At 35.9% G+C, this 19,073-nt stretch overlaps 3 protein-coding genes across 47 annotated transcripts in view; 2 read left to right on the forward strand and 1 right to left on the reverse strand.

The window, feature by feature from the left end:
• Positions 1-478: 478 nt before the first annotated feature.
• mrps24 (mitochondrial ribosomal protein S24) lies at positions 479-2,813 on the reverse strand. The gene is made up of 4 exons (XM_056261529.1): positions 2,723-2,813; positions 2,427-2,495; positions 1,184-1,295; positions 479-1,004 (listed from the first exon to the last, which is right to left on the reverse strand). The coding sequence occupies exons 1-4, from the start codon at positions 2,759-2,761 to the stop codon at positions 721-723; spliced, it is 504 nt and encodes a 167-aa protein (XP_056117504.1). The 5' UTR covers positions 2,762-2,813; the 3' UTR covers positions 479-720.
• A 459-nt stretch (positions 2,814-3,272) lies between these two features.
• Positions 3,273-10,946, forward strand: nudcd3 (NudC domain containing 3). Its single transcript, XM_056261525.1, has 6 exons — positions 3,273-3,646; positions 4,390-4,640; positions 6,135-6,267; positions 6,420-6,563; positions 7,522-7,710; positions 10,310-10,946. Exons 1-6 carry the CDS (start codon positions 3,449-3,451, stop codon positions 10,418-10,420), a joined length of 1,026 nt encoding a protein of 341 aa, XP_056117500.1. The 5' UTR covers positions 3,273-3,448; the 3' UTR covers positions 10,421-10,946.
• A 1,881-nt stretch (positions 10,947-12,827) lies between these two features.
• LOC130094923 (calcium/calmodulin-dependent protein kinase type II subunit beta) overlaps positions 12,828-19,073 on the forward strand; it is a 70,640-nt gene continuing 64,394 nt past the window's right edge. For all 45 annotated transcript variants that reach the window (XM_056261476.1, XM_056261483.1, XM_056261478.1 and 42 more), the window contains exons 1-2: positions 12,828-13,123; positions 17,602-17,696. In XM_056261476.1, the coding sequence (XP_056117451.1) occupies positions 13,062-13,123; positions 17,602-17,696 (157 nt within the window). In that variant the 5' untranslated portion in view covers positions 12,828-13,061. The remainder of the gene's footprint in view (positions 13,124-17,601; positions 17,697-19,073) is intronic.

Raw genomic sequence — 19,073 nt, forward strand, 5'->3', positions numbered from 1 at the left:
TCTATATGATTGTGCCTTTTTGCACTAAATCAGTGTTTGTGCCTTTGTATGATACAAATGTCTAATTTTGAAAAATCAATAAATTTACACAAAGAAATAAATTAACTTTGCAGTGTCCATTTGATGCAACAGCACATTACTGCCACATGTATGAAATATAATTTAATGTATGTAATTAATATACTATATATAAATGAGTACATACACACATTATATATGTTAATGTACTATATATAATAAACGTATGCAAATAGTTTCCTTCTGACATATTTTAACAACTACATTTAGTGTAATGCTTTGAATGAAAGTCATCTAGACTGATTAAAGAAGAAATTAAGAGCATGTTGAACTTTATGGAGTATGCAAAATATTCATATGTATGAATTGCTCAATTAAAGGCTCAGTTATTTTAATCTCCTTAGGTCCATTTATAAAATGCACAATGCCAAATAAAAATGCAAAATGCATAATTCACTGCTTTTTGTGTGAAAAAAAAACCCTTTATTGACACACTCAATGTATGAAGCAACACACATAATTTGATCTTTATAAATACACACAGTGCAAGGCTTTTTTTTTACATTGCGATGTGAATATTTTGACTAATGATTTAATTAAAATGTAAGGCCTTCATTTACACTTATTGAACATTGTAAAACACCTAAAAATAGACATTTCACCCCTTCAATAACCAACTTTCTAAAGCCGCAACATATGGCCTTAAAGATATTTGTAGACTACTTTTTCTTCTACTGTTTGCAACTCGATTTTAACTGGACATTTGTAGAAGTGTGAGAGCAGTTTCTCTGTGTAGCCAATGAGAAAGTAGAATTTACTCGGTAAGAGTTTCTGTATCATCACAGCACAGATGACCAGGATGTTGCCTCTGCGTTTGATCACCACCTCATCCGCTAAACAGTTATGAAACGTGCCGTATATGAAGCGCCTGATGAAGACGTCCTCCACCACGCGCTCCGCCGCTCCAGCTTCACCCTGAAGATTACCTACGGGATGAGGAAGTCAAAGATTGTTATTCAGGCACTTGTGACTTAGAGTACGCATACTACAGTTAAATTCCAATGAAACTGAACCGGAGTACCAGCCCACGTAATGTTGGGAATCCAGCAGGTTCCAGAAAGCGTACTGTTTGAGTGGGATGTGTAATGTAAAGATTGTTACTCACTAGTGTGTTGTGAGAGCCAGCCCTTCCTGTGGCCGATGTGATGAGGGTGATGCACCTGCTCATACGTCAATGGCCGGTCTCCTTTACCCACTCGAATACGAGCTGCGCGGTTCTGTTAGACAGAAGAAAGATCATCTGGGTTAAACACGCTTCTTAAAGGGACAGTTCACCCAAAAATTTAAATTCTGTCATTTACTCACCTTCATGTTGTTTCAAACCTGTATGAGTTTCTTTTTTCTGTTAGAACACAAAAGAAGATATTTTGAAGAATGTCTGTAGCCATTGACTTCCATAGTGGAGTCCATCAACTGTTTGGTTAACCATATTCTTCAAAATATCTTCTTTTGTGTCCAGCAGAAAAGTAAATTCATACAGGTTTGGAACAACCTAAGGGTGAGTAAACTTAAACTACTCATTTAAAAACACCTTTTGGACCCTGCCAATCCTGCAGTCGGTTAAATCTGTTTCTCTACTTCCTTCAAATAGTATTTGATGTGTTCTAGCTTTTGTTTCAAATGGATATTCTCACCAGACCTGCTATTTTGAAATGGTTGTGTTGATGGACTGGTTATGGAATAAAATGTGGTAATTACCTCATAAATATTTACCCCCGGTATTGTTACCATTGTTTTGTTCAAGATGCACATCAGTAATGTTTTTTTTTAAGGCACGTTTATAAAAGCTACTTAAATACCCTAATTGAACTAAGGTCTAATCTTGGCTTAATCTAAACCTTGTATGTGAAACCAGGCTTTAATGTCAGATAAAGTTGACACAATGTATCTTAAACTCACCTTGCAATAATCTGATAAGCATTGTAATATTGATATATTTTATACATTTTGTGGACGCCATGGATTTAATTTATTTTGGAGTTGTTGCTTGTTTTTGGACAGGTTTCTTTCATTTATTAAGTATCACATCCTATCCAAATGTGTTTTGAAAATGTTTTATTAATATTTTCCAATTTAGTATACATAAATGTAAATATGGGGTAATATTAAGTAGCAAAATCTGTTAATAATTGTAAACATTTAAAAGTTTTTATTCAAGAAAATTATTAAAACGTTTTTTTTTTTTTTTTTATCCTAATGTTCTAATGTCTGCATTTGTAAATCTTCAAAACCAACAAAAAAATAGAAGCTAAATTAAAAGAAATGTTTTTGGATGAATAAGGATAACACAAAACTCTCATAATAAATCAGACAAACCCCATCTGCAATCACTAGATCTGATCACATACCTTCAAACAAGCTGCAGTGCAGTGAATGTTCCTGAAACATGCCGCCGAGTTTAACTGGCTGGTCACCATCTACGAACACACAGATTATTGGATAAATCAAATGACATGCACTTATTAATTATATAATCCCAAAATCAAGCTTCACATCCCACATTACGTTCAGTGCCAGTATCTCTATATATTTTTATCAGAACGCTTTTCATTTTCTACGTCAGTTACACGATATATGGAAGATCCTCACCGGTAAATACGGGTCATTAGTTACAAAAGCAAAAAAATTCTGAATTAAATCTTACCGACAACAATTTTGTCTGTCTGACCAAGGACGTCGCCATGTTTTTGCCCACAAATTGCACAAGGGCGTCAGTCGTTAAGAGCGCATTACTGCCACCTTCCGCACTGCAACAACATTTTATCCTGTGTAATGTATAATATAATTTAAATGTATGTACCGGTAGTTCAACGTCAAATACATATTAGCACACTTTAATATTAATATAATATAATATTGAAAACTAATTAGAATAATTATATATATATATATATATATATATATATATATATATATATATATATATATATATATATATATATATATATATATATATATATATATATGTATGTATATATATATATATATATATATATATATATATGTATATATATATATATATATATAAAAGCGTATTACATGTTGTTAAATTATATTAATATAATAAATGTAATATTGTAATTATATGTAAAGTGTTTTCAGATGTTTTGTTTTGACCTGTGCAGTAATACGCTCCGCAGCGTCTACTAGAAGAAGAAGAATGTTTTGTTTTGTTTTTAGACAGACTTTTATTTTGTACTAAGTGAACCGGAAGCGCCTAGGCAGCTGCGTCCTCTCGAAAGATCTGTTGTTGCAGTGCTGTTTCACAAGTTTTCTGCGGGTCTTCTGTTGCTTTACATTTGTTTTTCATCAACAAGCATCTACATTAAACAGCGTCGAGTCAAAATTGATCCCGCTGAGCTACTCAGCCATGTCTTCTCCGGTGGAAATGACGGAGTTGTATGATAACGCGCTGTTAGGGATTCTGCAGCATGTTGGAAACATTCAGAATTTCCTGCAGGTTTATTTTGGGTTCCTGTACAGAAAGACGGACTTCTACCGTCTCCTCAGCGGCCCACAGGACCGCATGGGCTTCCCCCCCGGAGTAGCTGAAAACATGGTGTTCAAGGTACTGAGCGACTTTTGTTTTGATCCACTAAACTGACTGGATTCTTTATAAATAAGTATAAATGTGGCAGTACCATGGTACAGCGATGGCACCAGCTGGAAATGCCATGGTAACGTTACTGAATTTATTAACTTTATGATGTTTACTGTCGTGGTACTAGTTAAAAAACCTGGTATGGTCTTGTTTTGCTGGTAATGAATGACTATGACAGCTAGCCTTGCGTCAGTGTTGTAATTTTGTTTTGGGTATGACAGTTAAAAAAAACCCCGAAATATTATTTTTATTAAATTATAGAAAAATTGTAATTATTAATTTCATTTTAATTAAATTATTAATTTACAATAACGGTAATTAAAATATTATTCTATGCATATGATGCCACTTTATAATTGCTCTAAGTGTCTTTAAAAATGTTACATTAATTAAATAAAAAAATTAAAACAATTCGATTATTCATATATTTATATTATGCCACCTTATAAATGTCTCCTAAAAAGAATGAAGTAATTTATTAAATGTGCTGTTAGTGTCTTTAAAAATAATTAAATTCATTTAATAAATGCATTATTCATTATTTGTATTTATATTATGCCTCTTTATAATCACTGTAACAGTCTACAAAAATAATTAAATAAAAAATGAATAATTTATTAAATAAAAAATAATTTATTTATAATATGCAACTTTATCATTTCTGTAATAAATTGAAGAGTCAAGTGTATTTACTGTCATTCTTCCACCAGACGTTTAAGTTATATGAGAAGCTTGCTGAGCAGGACAGAGAGAGGGCAATGAAGCAGGCCGAGGAGCCGAAAGCTGCTCCTCCTGCAATACAGGAGCTGGAGGTTCAGTCCGAGCACGAGGCCGAAGCTCCTGTGGAGGAGAAGAGAAGCACAGAGGAGTCCACACCTGTCACAGCATCATCAGCGCCGAGCGAAGAGACGCCAGCAGGAGCCACAGCGGCATCACACGCCGATTCTGACACCACTAAAGCGTACGTTTGACTTTACAAAGAACTAATACTGATACACACTACCATTCAAAAGTTTAGGGTCAGTGAGAATGAATACTTTCATTCATCAAGGATGCATTAAATGGAACAAAAGAGACATTTATAATGTTACAAAATATTCTATTTCAAATAAATATTATCTATTCTGTTTGAAAACAAATGCTTTTCTATTCATCAAATAACCCTAAAAAATGATCCCAGCTTCTACAAAATATGATGCAGCACAACTGTTTATAACTCTGCATTGATAATAGTAGGAAATGTTTCTTGAGCGGCAAATCAGCATATTAGAATGATTTCTGAAGGATCATGTGACACTGAAGACTGGAGTAATGATGCTGAAAATTCAGTTTAATGAAATGATGCAGAGAAATAAATGCAGTCTTGATGAACATAAGGCCCCGTTTACACCTAGTGTTTTAATCCGTCTCTTCTATCCAGTTTCAACCACTGTCATGATGTCTTTGAGAGGAGGGTCTATATGGGGTAAATGTATGGACTTTTTCAGATCTTTCGATCTAATGTACAAAATAAGCTCGCGTAATTTACATATGAACACGCCCGGAGACGACAGAAAAACACACGGAGAATCAGCTTTAGTTTCTGCTCTGAGCCGCGAGACCAGCCGAACGCTGCGAGTGTGTGTTAAAAATCAGGAATGGAGAGAACATTGTGCTTGGTACGTTTTTCCTCTTCGAACCAAACTTGGGTCTTCAGCCAACAAAGGTTTGCACGCTTCCCATAATGTTCCCTCATGAGGACAGTAGATGGAGAGAAGACGGTGTTTAGTGGCTGTTTGAACACACTCGACCACATGAGCGTTTACACTACGAAAGCAATCCGGTCTAAAGTGTTTTCACTAGTCAAGTCATCTTCATTTATATAGCGCTTTTAACAATGGAGATTGTTTCAAAGCAGCTTTACAGAGATAAACATACAATTTACGATAATAGAGATTGTTTTGGCTTTATAGCGATTTTGAATAATGTTATTTCCGGCCAAAGTTGGTTTTGATTGATTCACTTCCAGCAAAATTATCATTTCTTATTACATTAGGGGCCACTAAGACGACGGCGTTCTCTCTAAACAGACTTTAAACGCGAACCTGTGACCGGATGGCGTTCACATGCGCATTAAAAATTGATTCTATAGTTATATTCGTTTGAATATGTGTGCGCAGGTTTGTAATTTCCCTACCAACCATGCCTAAACAAACTACTTGTCTTGCCTATAAATTTGATACAGAATTTTATTTTATCACTTCGGGGTACGCGAACCGGATTTTCAACAACGCTACCTCTGGAAGTGGCAGAAAGTGGACAAGCTTAAAGCGTTTTAGACCCCGTTTACACCTGTATTTAGAGTCGTCCACTTGTGATCCGATCCGATCCACCAAAACATCTTAATACCAGCTGTGAACAGGGCCTAAGAGACTTCTTTTAAAAAATCGTACCTATTTGTGTTCTGCATTTCCAGTGGACAGGAAAGCTATCAGTCCAATGCAGACAGTTACAACGGTGCCGTCAGAGACGACTACACCTGGTCGCAGGATTACACGGATGTGGAAATTCGAGTGCATGTGCCGCCTACCGTCGTTAAAGGCCGACAGGTGTGTGTAACCTTCTGCCATCTGATTTTATCATGCGTACTGCCTTACAGATTGGCAGCATCCCCATTCAGATTGACTTTTATCTTGCTGTCTAGTATTACAACAAACTAAATTCGTTAACAGTCTGCTTTCCACTCCGTCTTTCCGTGCAGGTGTCAGTGGACCTGCAGCCGGGACGGGTACGTGTGGCCGTGAACGAGGGAGCATCTCAGAGAGTCCTGATAGAGGGAGAATTCACACATAAAATTAACACGGAGAATTCCCTGTGGAGCCTGGAGCCCGGCCGCTGCGTTCTGGTACACATAATTTTTGGATGGTGTATTTAAAAGTTCGATAGACTGATGTATCAGCCAATCATTAGCCATTTTGAGACGGTTAAAACGCTTTTCTGAGGCTTCATCCTCACCATTGTAAGGTCTAAAATTTACTGACAGTCTTGTGGCTTGTCAGTGGATAATAAACACTTGTTTTTTGTTTTGTTTTCTAAGTGAAATTTGAGCAATTTTGTGTACATTTGCTGTCAATGCTGTTTTATCACCAAGGCTGCACCTGGTTTCAACATCGATAATAATCAGAAATGTTTCTTGAGCTGCAAATCAGCATATTAGAATGATTTCTGAACGATCATGTGACTCTGAAGACGGGAGTAATGAGTAGCTTTGCATTACAGGAATAAATTGCAGGTGAAACTCGAACAATTAGAATATGGTGCAAAATCTCATTTATTTCAGTAATTCAACTTAAAAGGTGAAACTAATATATTATATAGACTCATTACATGCAAAGGGAGATATTTCAAGCCTTTATTTGTTATAACTTTGATTATGGCTCACAGCTTATGAAAACCCCAAAATCAAAATTAGAATATTGTGAAAAGGTTTTATATCTGTAAGCCATAATCATCAAAATGATAACAAATAAAGGCTTGAAATATCTCACTTTGCATGTAATGAGTCTATATAATATATTAGTTTCACCTTTTAAGTTGAATTGCTGAAATAAATGAGATTTTGCACCATATTCTAATTTTTCGAGTTTCACCTGTACATTTAAAAATATATTGACATAGAAAAAATGTTAATAATAATTCACAATATTACTGTTTTTGCTGTATTTGTAATCAAATCAATGCAGCCTTGGTAAGCATAAAATACTTCAAAAGCAGTTGTGTACATAGAATTATATCTCTAGATATTGTATGGAATTATTCGAATTTTTGTGTCAATGTCGTGATTATTTGGACTTTTCCTCCAGCTGTCCCTCAGTAAAACCGGGGAGGTTTGGTGGAGCGCCGTGTTGAAGGGCGAGACTGAGATCGATGTGAACCAGATCAACCGGGAACGCACCATGGCAACCGTAGATGAAGAGGAGCATGCCGTACTGGACCGCCTCACGTTTGATTACCACCAAAAGCTCCAGGGGAAGCCACAGAGCCACGAGATGGTGAGCACTAGAGCTACGTGATTCTGGATACATTTAGAATCTCAATTTGTTGTTTAAAATGGAGATCACAGTTCTGAATAGACAACAAAACTAAATAACGTAGAGGTGCTGACAAAATTTGAATTGCTGCTGACTATTTAAAAAGTATTTACAGTGCCCTCCACAATTATTGGCACCCCTGTTTAAGATGTGGTTGAGGACTTCTAAAAATTCTCCTTTTTTTTAAACAGCATAGAACCCAAATGCAAAAAAAGAGAAAAATCCAACCTTTTATTCAAGTATATTACTTTGGTGGTAAAAAAAATCACACATTTAAAAAAACAACAACCTTGAAATCATGTGTCCCACAGTTATTGGCACCCCTGATGTTAATAGTTTGTACAACCCTCTTTTGCCAACAAGACAGCACTTAATCTCCTCCTATAACATTTCACAAGATTGGAGAACACAGAGAGAGGGATCTTTGACTATTCTTCTTTGCACAATCTTTCTAGATCATCCAGTGTCCTGGGTCCTCTCTTATGCACTCTCCTCTTTAGCTCGCCCCATAGGTTTTCGATTGGGTTGAGGTCTGGGGACTGAGATGGCCATGGGAGGACCTTGAGTTTGTGACTGGTGAACCATATTTGTGTAGATTTTGCCACATGTTTTGGATCATTATCCTGCTGAAAGACCCAATGACGACCCATCTTCAGCTTTCTGCCAGAGGCCATCAGGTTTTTATTTAAAATGTCCTGGTAGTTCAAAGCGTTCATAATGCCATGCACCCTAACAAGGTTCCCAGGGCCTTTGGAAGAGAAACAGGCCCACAGCATCACAGATCCTCCACCATACTTCACGGTGGGCATGAGGTGCTTTTCGGCATACTCATCTTTTGTTTTACGCCAGACCCACTTAGAGTGTTTGTTGCCAAAAAGCTCAATCTTAGTCTCATCTGACCAAAGCACACAATCCCAGTTGAAGTCCCAGTGACGCTTAGCAAACTCCAGGCATTTACGTTTGTGAGTGTTAGTGAGAAAAGGCTTTTTCCTTGCATGCCTCCCAAACAGCTTGTTGGCATGTAGTCTGATGGTTGTTTTGGAGACTTTGTGACCCCAAGATGCCACTCTTTGATGCAATTCTGTGACAGTGAGCTTAGGACTTTTTTTTACTTCTCTTACCATCCTCCTCACTGTGCGTTGTGGTAAGATAAACTTGGGACCTCTTCCAGCCTTGTTTGTCACTGTTCCAGTTGTTTTAAACTTCTTAATGATTCCTCTGACTGTAGATACGGGCAAGTTAAGGCGAGTGGCTATTTTCTTGTAGCCATTGCCTGACTTATGAAGGTCGACACACATCTGCCTTACTTGAATGGTGTGTTCTCCTGTCTTTGCCATGTTGACAAATGGGTAAGAGAATTAGGCCTCTGTGTCGTGTCATATTTATACCCAGGGAAACAGGAAGTCATGAATTACTAATTAAAAGTTCCTAGATACCCTGACCAACTTTAGCAACTACAGAAAGATATATTTAAAAAAAAATCAATTAAATTTTTCAGTGGAATTGTTAGGGGTGCCAATAATTGTGGGACACATGATTTCAAGTTTTTTTTTTTTTAAATGTGTGACTTTTTTTTTTACCACCAAAGTAATATACTTGAATAAAAGGTTGGATTTTTCTCTTTTTTTGCATTTGGGTTCTATGTTGTTTTTAAAAAAAAGGAGAATTTTTAGAAGTCCTCGACCACATCTTAAACAGGGGTGCCAATAATTGTGGAGGGCACTGTATGTATTCATGTTCAGGTCATTATACCAAAATCATTCTGATGACAGACTTTGGCTCAGGCATTTCAGAATGATCAAACCAAAATTTGTACAATGAAATTGGTCCGCTAGTTATCCAATCACATCCTTTGTTGAGGCAAAGTCACGTGAGAGAAAATATATCCTCCTCAATTGAGTGCACAAGTTTTTTTATGCACATTTTCAGAATGTATGCGCATCTTGGCGTTTCCATCCAGTGTTTTCTATGCCATATAATAATAAATAGGTGGATTGAAAAATGGCTAAGGACAGATATTTTTTTTTAACACTCACTTGTCGCCACCTACTGGTGTAACAATGTAATTGATATTCTTTATTTGAAGTTTCTTTCAAAAGGTGATTTACTCTATTTTGATCACTACCATAGACATCAGTCTGAACTATAAACTTTTATAGTACTTCTGTGGTCATTTGAATTATTGTAACAGAAATAATAAAACTGTGTTTGTGAAGCTGTTTTAGACCTATACATTACAACTTCTCTCTTTATATCAGCTGGAGCGCCAATGCAGATCTGAATGTTCACTGTGATCGTACTTGTCAAAGGCCAATCTTTGTCATTTAGGAATAATTTTGCGTATGTGTTTGAATCGAGATCATTGTCAATTCACAATAATAAAGCAGCTCTAGTGAGCACGCAATGCAAGTTATTTTCTATGTTGCTTTCTTACTTCTGTGGAACATAAAAGAACTTCAGTCCAAGCTTCAGCCCAAGGACAGCTTTAAGAGCTCTGGGACTTGTTGCATGAAAAACTATGTGGATATTGCAGTGAAAGATGTTTTATTTTGCCTTTCAGAAAGTCCATGAGATGCTGAAGAAGGGCTGGGATGCCGAAGGATCTCCGTTTAAAGGACAGGACTTTGACCCCTCCTTGTTCAACATCCCACCCAATGCTGTCCAGTTTTGAGGTTACACGACAATGTCAGATTTGAAGTCAGCACTTATGTAACACACTGAAGGACAGTGATGTGGCGCTTTCTTGCGGTGCGACAAAATGAACATCATCAGTGTCTACACTGCACAAATCAAGCCAATATTACTGATTTGCTGACACTGATCATTGTCTCGTATTTTGCTAGTGTTTGGCATGCAAATTGGGCCGTTGATCATTTATAATTTTTAGTGTTTTATGGAATCAGTTGACTGAGGTTTTCTTTGGCTGCGTGTGTCTGTGATCATTACGTTTGCCCAGTTACTGACTATTCAGGGCTTATTATGTGTTCGTTTTCTTGCTATTTCAGTGACCTACAATAGGAACAGGGAAAGAAAGATTCATCAGATATAGAAAATATCTGTAAGCAGATTGCTCAAACTCTCACATGGGATGAAATTCTGTCATTTTCAGATTGTGTTGGTTGATAGATGTTATTTCCATTGTTTGCATCAGTTTTTTTTTCATTTGTGCCTAATTAAAACCTTTTGCAAACATTCAATTTGTGTTATTCTTTGATTATTGTTATGCTGTCACACTGACAATGTGTGAGAATCATTGCATTAGAACACACTTATAATTGCATTACATGCACTAATGTATATTTATACAGTGTACATATATATATATATGCCTATAATAATACATGTTAAAATGTGATCCTTGTTTTTTTTTAAGTGAGGTATGTAGACAATGTACAACACGTATAATATAACATATTAAGATGTTTAATACATGTTAAAGTAAAAAAATTTTTTTTGATTTTCAGATAAATGTCCTATATTGGGATAGAATAAAAGATATTAAATTATAAATAACATTAAAATGTTTCATGTAATGACCCTCATACGTTTTAAGTGTGTGTGGTATGTAGATGTTCCACAAATCGTCAAATTTACAATACATTTGGTTAGTTAAATTTAACAAAATTAAGTTCTAAATATTTTAACTGTTTCATAATGATGTCACCTCTCAACACACCTACTAAAAAAAGGCTTTGCAGGTGTTTAATTCTTAACAGATCTCAGATTTCTCTACCTGCTCGTAGACGTTTTTGAAATAAGAAGTTTAGTGATATTGAATGGAAAGATTTCTGGCTTCTTTGACTTTTTTTTGTCTAATAAAGTTGTTGAAGCCTCTATTAAAATAGTACGTAATTGCTACCCTGTAAATTATAAACTTGTCAAATTTAATAATAGCATTTCCCCCATGTGCTCCTTCTGTCATCAGTTTGAAGAAACTGATATTCATTTGTTTTGGGACTGTACTTGTCGTAAAGTATTTTGGGCTGACTTTTCAAATTTTGATAAAAAGGATTTCTTTTTTCAAATTTCTGTATAAACCAATTTTTGGTGACTCTGAAATTAGACCCTTCTCATTTTAATTAAAAATTGGTAAAAAATATAAAAAGAATTTCTTGCTATTTCTTGCCAAATTTTACATACATAAGTGTAAACTTTTGAAGAAATCTTATCCTTTTTATTTTCAAGAAAGTAAAATCTTTAAAATATTCTGTCATTAATTATACTGACCCTCATGTCCTTCCAAACCACTTCCTTTCATTTTCGGAACACTTTGATTCTTCAAAAAGTTTATAAAGAGATCAAAAAACTAATTCATATGAATCGAGCGATTTAGTCCAAATCTTCTAAAGAGACTCGATCCTTTTATATGATGAACAGATCGAATTTAGTTTTTCACATAAACATTGATCAGTGAAAATAAACAGAATTTAAACCAACCAAACAAACCGAACCTGCTTGACGCACAAGAACAAACCTCTATAGCAGAAGCTCAAACGTGCTGCGTAACACGAGAATGAACCTCATTGGTTCTTGCTGAAGCTCAAACTGATGAACCTCATTGGTTCTCGCACATCAAGCAAAAAGTTTACCACAACTGATGAATGTTTATATGTGAATAAAAGCCTATTGTTCATCATATAAAGCGATCGTGTCTCTTCAGAAAATATTGGGAAAAAATAAAAAAGTTTTATGACCTCTTTATAAACTTTTTGAAGCATCAAAGTTTCAGTTGTGTAGCGGTCAATGGAGGAACAGAAATGTCTCAGATTTAATGAAAAATATCTTCATTTGTGTTCCGAAGATGAACGAAAGTCTTACGGGTTTGTAATTAATGACAGATTTTTTATTTTTTTGGTGAACTATCCCTTTATGTAGGACTTATTTATGGTGTAGTGCTAATGCATATAAACCGGTATAATATGCTTTTTGATAATGTAATGTAACCCTCATTGTTCTTTGTTTTGTCTCAGTATCTGTTACTCTTATGTTTATCTTGCAGAAAAAGGTATTGCAGGTGTAACAGAAGCTCCGCTGCGCCCTCCAGCGGTGACAGCGCGTCTCTCTCTCTCTCTCACTCACACACACACACACACAGCGGAAAACAAGTGCACTCACTGCAGTTAAACGGCGCATTCGGTGAGAGGTCGGTAAAGCAGTCGAGCCTGCTCGTCGGCGAACCTCTCCCTCCCTCCCTCGAATATCCATATCCACGTTTAAGTTTTGTCCTGAAACCCCGCAAGTCGAAGGCTCAGAAGCGTACAGTAGTGCTGGAAGTCAGCTCGGATATTGCCGCGAACGCTGAGGGCTGAGAAATGGCAACGACAACTTGCACGCGCTTCACCGACGAGTACCAGCTGTACGAAGAACTTGGAAAGTAAGATTTGCTTTCTCTGCTAGTGTTTGTGCATACGCCGAGTGTCTTATATTGATGCCACGCGTTTATTAAATGTAAATCCATATGCTAAAGCCCAGAGGAGTTGTCAGGAAACATTAGAGAGAGTTGCATTTAAATACTCCCTTTAACTATTTATCATTGATAATAAACAAGAGAAATCTGGTGATCATTATGAGAATGTTGGATGCTTTTCGGCAATGCAATGAGTATCGATCTGTCTGGAAAGATAGAGCACTGTTGCATTTAAATACTATGTTATTGTGCATGTTAAAGTGACTGTTTTCATATTTACTATATATGCACATCGACCAGGGCTTCATTATTTTTCATGTTTTTTTTTTTGGCACATTTGAACTCGATGCATCATGTGCAGAATGCACAAAAGAGCTGTCAGGGAACATTAGAGGGAGTTGCATTCAAATACTCCCACTCCTGTGTTTATTTAAAATCTGCTCGTAAATATAAGCCGTCAGGGGTTTGATTTTGAGAATATTGCATGTGTTGTGGCTCCTCTGGTGCATTTCATGCAGAATGCTCAGAGGAGCTGTCAGGAAACATTAGAGGGGAGTTGCATTTAAATACACCCACCACTGAACATGTTACAGTGAATACTCCTATCACACAGTCTCTGATCATAGATGATTTTGCTGCATTTAATATGTAGAACTCAAAGAGAATCAAAATAGTCCATTTACTAATGATTCAAAGATCATAAATATAAACAGTCAGAGCTAAATTTAGAGGATATTGCATGTTTGCAGCCCCTTTGAATGCAGTTGCATAAATATGCATGGGAGTATTTAACTATACAGAAAAAGAAACGTGAGGATATTGCATGTTTTGTGGTTCCTCTTGTGGATTTCACAGCTGTCAGGAAATATTACAGTGATTCTTATCTTGTATGTCTGATCATAATGATCAGCTATTGAGGGGTTATTTGGAGGTTATGTTCAAGGTGATTTATATTTGAGAGTTTAACAGGTCAATACGTTGCAACATTGTATCTCCACATGAACGGTTGATATAATGTATTAAGAGTTGTTTGTTACAATCTATCATAAACTCTGGGCTGGAGTGAAGGGCCGCTACATTGTAACGTGTGACATTTGGAGCTGTGAGAGCTGCCCGGACGGCTGTTTGCTGTCTATAATGTGTGTGTGTGTGTGTGTGTGTGTGTGTGTGTGAGAGAGACATGCCTGCGGCCTGACGTTAGGAAATTATTTTACTCTCTCAGCGCCCCCCTCCTCCAGTCAGTCAGTAAGTATTGCGTTTCTTTCGCACAGTTTTCTCCTGAATTATTAACCGACCCACAGTCATAATAACACACAAATAGTAGTAGACAGATTTCTCTTAGAAACTTTTTAAACTTCTCTTTTATATATATATATATATATATATATATATATATATATATATATATATATATATATATATATATATATATATATAAATGCTCTGTAGCTTTCATTTTCAGTTCATTTGAACCCTCTCACTGAGGAGAAACAGACATTTACAACTTTTGAGATGTTTTATATGTGTGATATTTCAACTGATCTTCACCATGCTCAGCTGAATATTTTACCACATCCTCAGTTTGTGGTGGAGACATGCATTTTAGCCGTTTACTTAACTTTCTTTAGTAGATATTTGGTCATATCATGTTTGTTATGTATAAAGTAGTGGCCAAAAGTTATGTCTGGTCAAGGAAAATTGACATCTTTATTCAAATATTATAAAAAACGTGTTAAAGATTTTGTAAGCATATTGCGTAGTTGCACTTGGAGTCAATTGTTTTATTTGTGATAATGCAATGAAATTGTGCTGACATCATTTTTGGTCAGGCTGTCATACAAATAAATGAACACATGCAAATAAACAACAAAATATTAATAGCTGGTTATGTTGTAGTCAGTGAACGCTTTTTCCCATATTTAAAATATATCAAATATTTTGACGATTCAATCAAACTTGTACGGTCATTAAAAACAAATATCTCCTCCAGACATCACTTTTGGCCACTACTATATCGACCTCAAACTTTTAAGAAATATTTCTTGTCTTGAGCATCAAATCAGCATATTAGAAATATTTCTGAAGGATCATGTGACACTGAAAACTGGAGTAATGATGATGAAAATGTTATTTTAAATTGTACTTTGCAATATTACTATATTTTTGATCAATCTAATGTAATACAATGACTATTATTTATTATTATATTATGAGTTGAATAACTTTCAGCTCATCTTGACTTGTCAGTCCAAAGTTGCGGTGTGTTTTTTGTGGTTGTTGTTTGTGAGTGTGTTTTCTGCTGTTGAACCTGAGCAGCTCAGTGGTTTGGTCTTCCTGACAGGCCGACAGCTGTAAATCAGCTCAATGTCTCCGCTGAGACGCTCGGGCTTCTTCCAGCACTAATGAAACACACGTTTGCTAACAGAGCGACAGACAGACGCGGCTCCAGGCCTTCATCCGGTCAGAGGTGAACGGGCGGCTCATGCTTGTGACACGCTTTGACCTTCTGCTTTATTAGTTGAGAAGTTTCCATTCTTCGTATTGGAGTGAAGAACATCATGTGTTGTTTCCCTCACATTGACAAGCAATGTTTATGAAATTAATTACAATACATGATATTAGTTGTTGACGAGTATATCGGATTCTAATTATCATATTGGCTGATACGTTTTTCATTTTAGTCGATAAGTGTCATAAGCAAGACCTCTATTTTAAAAGTAAATACTAACATAATTGAGTAAATATTATGCAAAATGAATATAATTTTAGCAATTGATATGCTCGTGTCATTTACTCTATTTAAATCAAATAGTGTGGTGTGATATGTCTTAACCACCACAACAGTCAACCACTACATTACATTATATATGTTAATATGCTGACCTTACTGCAAATCAGATGGTAATACCACTGTATTTAGATTCGGGATGCAAAATATTTATCAGCTAATTTTTTTTTAGATCTTAAAATTTATGTGTTGTTTGAGATTGTATGTTGGCCAACATTTTATATTTAATTGCACTAACATACAGTTGCTATTTTAAAACTCAAATAACTGTTACATTTTATATTTTAGCCAATATTTACTTTTTATTTTATTTTATTTTTTACCCAAAATATTCTACAATTGTATCCCAAAAAAAATGATCAGTCAAAACATTAAAAGATTGTAAGCTTATTGTTTTCAGTCTTTCAATTTTAATATTCATCACTAATTTACATGGTACTCCATGGTTTTACCATCTTGAAAATGTCCAAAAACTCATTTTTACCATGCTACCATTTCCAAACGTCACGGTAAAATCTTTTTGAAAATGTATGATGGACATTTAGATGTTTTGAATGACGATCTACGTCGAATTATGCCCAAAATCATCCAGTCTTGGTTTCTTAGCCAAGCGAAGCGTGCGCAGGTGATTTGCCCGAGGTCACAGAGGGGCATATGGTCTGTTTTTATCACATGTTAACATCACATGGATGTTTCCAAGGGCATTTGAGCCTGTCGGTGAGGGGCGGGAAGTCACGGATCCGACTTCATCTGTTCAGAGCGTCTGCTTGAGACATTCTAAGTGTGTTGTGTAACTGTAACAAGGTGGGCTAAAATTAGCTGGTAAGAAATGACATCAGACCATTATCACAACTGTCTCAAGTGATTTGTTTTAAATGCAGGTTTTTCTGAAAATAGACTCAAGAAGGCTGTTGATAGACACCGTGTGCTCTACATTTTGTTCCCATGTGAATATCATGAATATTTGTGCATCAGACACCTGTATGTTGTGTTTTCTGACTCTGTTGATGCTTTTGGTAAAGAAGATGTGTGCATAACAGACTGTATAAAGTCTGCTAGAATAGGTTTTTATGCTTGAATGTTCAAAAACACCTTATTTTCCCCATATTTGACATTGTTGCAGCACCTCTCTTTCTAGTCTGTCAGTAACGCTCTGTTTAGTTCCTGTCTCTATGAAACCCCTCCTCCCAAAAAGCACAGTGGATTCTGATTGGTTGGCTGGGTCAGGGTGTTGTGATTGGTCAACCATTTCCAGTGTGTTTAGGGAAATGTCACGCCCCTTACCATAGCCGCAAGTTTCAACACCCTACTAAACTCAACCAAGCCCCGCCCCTTTTTATTTTTGCATATGTCTTGAGCGGGAATTATTTATATGAGGAATATTGTGCCGTGTTTGTTGCCGGAAGGAAACTCAAGACTACAGTGGAGGCGTTTCAGGGAGTTCAGAAACACTGACACTGATATAGAGAAGAACTCCCGCTGGAGGGACTTTGTGCTTTTCAGACCCTTTTCATGCTCAAACATCAACATTACAAAGAGTAAACCCCCCCCCCAAAGGGTTTTGAGCAGATTTTGGGGTTTGGGGGGTTCTTCAAGTTCAGCGGTGTATCTGCAGATCTTCTGAGCTGTTGTGTTTTTCTCTCGTCTGTTTCTTCAGGGGGGCCTTCTCAGTCGTGCGACGCTGTGTCAAGCTGTGCACGGGCCAAGAGCATGCTGCCAAAATCATCAACACCAAAAAGCTCTCGGCAAGAGGTAATTCATGACTGCTGGGAAATGTTTTTTGGCAGGGAAAAGGGGGTTGGTTTGCAATTAGAGCTGGGTGATATGGCTAAAAAAAACCTGTGGATATTTTTCAGTTGATAATATGTACCGTAATATTAATGTATTGTGCACTGACATGGCTAAAAATTCTGGTTTTGTTTCAAGCTAACATCTTGAAATTATTTAATGTATTTAATGTAAGAAATGAAATACTTCTCTTTTTTTTTGCATTTAAAATATCACAATATTTGATATTCATTTGGGCTGTCAGAATTAACGCAATAATGCATGCGATTGATTTTTTCAGTTTAACGCGTAAAAAATATTTGACGCAATTAACACAGGATCCGTTTTTTTTTTTTCATCATCCTTTGGCTGCGCTACAGTATATGATCACGCTATCAATCATTCAACTGCTTTTAAACCATTTAAGCGCAATAAGATGCCAAAAAAAAGAACTTAAATCTGTACTGGTGCGCTGTGTGTGAAGCGGCTCTCTGTGAACAAACTTTGAAACGCGCACAGAAATCCACTTCAGACAGCGCGTCAGTGCCACTTTCAGTTCTCTTTCATGCTTGAATGGACAAAAACAGAGCCAAAATGCTCCTTTTGTCGAGTATCCTCATAAGCACAGTCTTATGTGAGTTAAATAAAGTGTTGAATGACCATAAAGAGTTGTGAGGCCATGTTATATGTGTCAGATCTTAAAGTGACAGCAGCCTAATAATCCTGCTGCTGTCTGTCATTAATGTTAATTAAAGAACAAAAGACAAAGAGATAATCTCACACTGCTCTTGACTGAATAACTTTTGTAGCTTTAATAAGGATTAATCTATATTTAATTTATTATTTATGCAGTAAAGACAATTTCTGTTTATTTCCTACCTGTTAGATCAGATGTCTTTATGTAGTTTTTTTATGTTGTTTCTACGTTAATTTGGAGATTAACTGTGAAAGTTTTACAATATAAAAATATATTAAATGTTAGGTGTTATTAATCGTGATTATTACAATAAAAAGGTGCGATTTAATAAGTAAAGTTTTTTTTTAATAAGTAAAGAGTAAAGAATAAGTAAAGATAAGTAAAGATTTTTTTATTGTTTTCAAAAGAAGTTTCTTATGCTCACCACTGCTTCACTTCTATGATCAAAGTAAAACAGTAATATTTTGAAATATTAATACAATTCAAAATAACTGTTTTCTTTTTGAATATATTGTAAAATGTAATTTATTCCTGTGATCAAAGCTGAATTTTCAGCATCATTTCTCCAGTCTTCAGTGTCACATGATCCTTCAGAAATCTTCCTAATATGATGATTTACTGCTCAAGAAACTTACTATTATTATCATTATTGAAAACAGCTGTGC

This window comes from Rhinichthys klamathensis, unplaced genomic scaffold, assembly GCF_029890125.1.
Source record: "Rhinichthys klamathensis goyatoka isolate OS25496 unplaced genomic scaffold, OSU_Roscu_1.1 h1tg000183l_1, whole genome shotgun sequence".
NCBI lineage: Eukaryota > Metazoa > Chordata > Actinopteri > Cypriniformes > Leuciscidae > Rhinichthys > Rhinichthys klamathensis.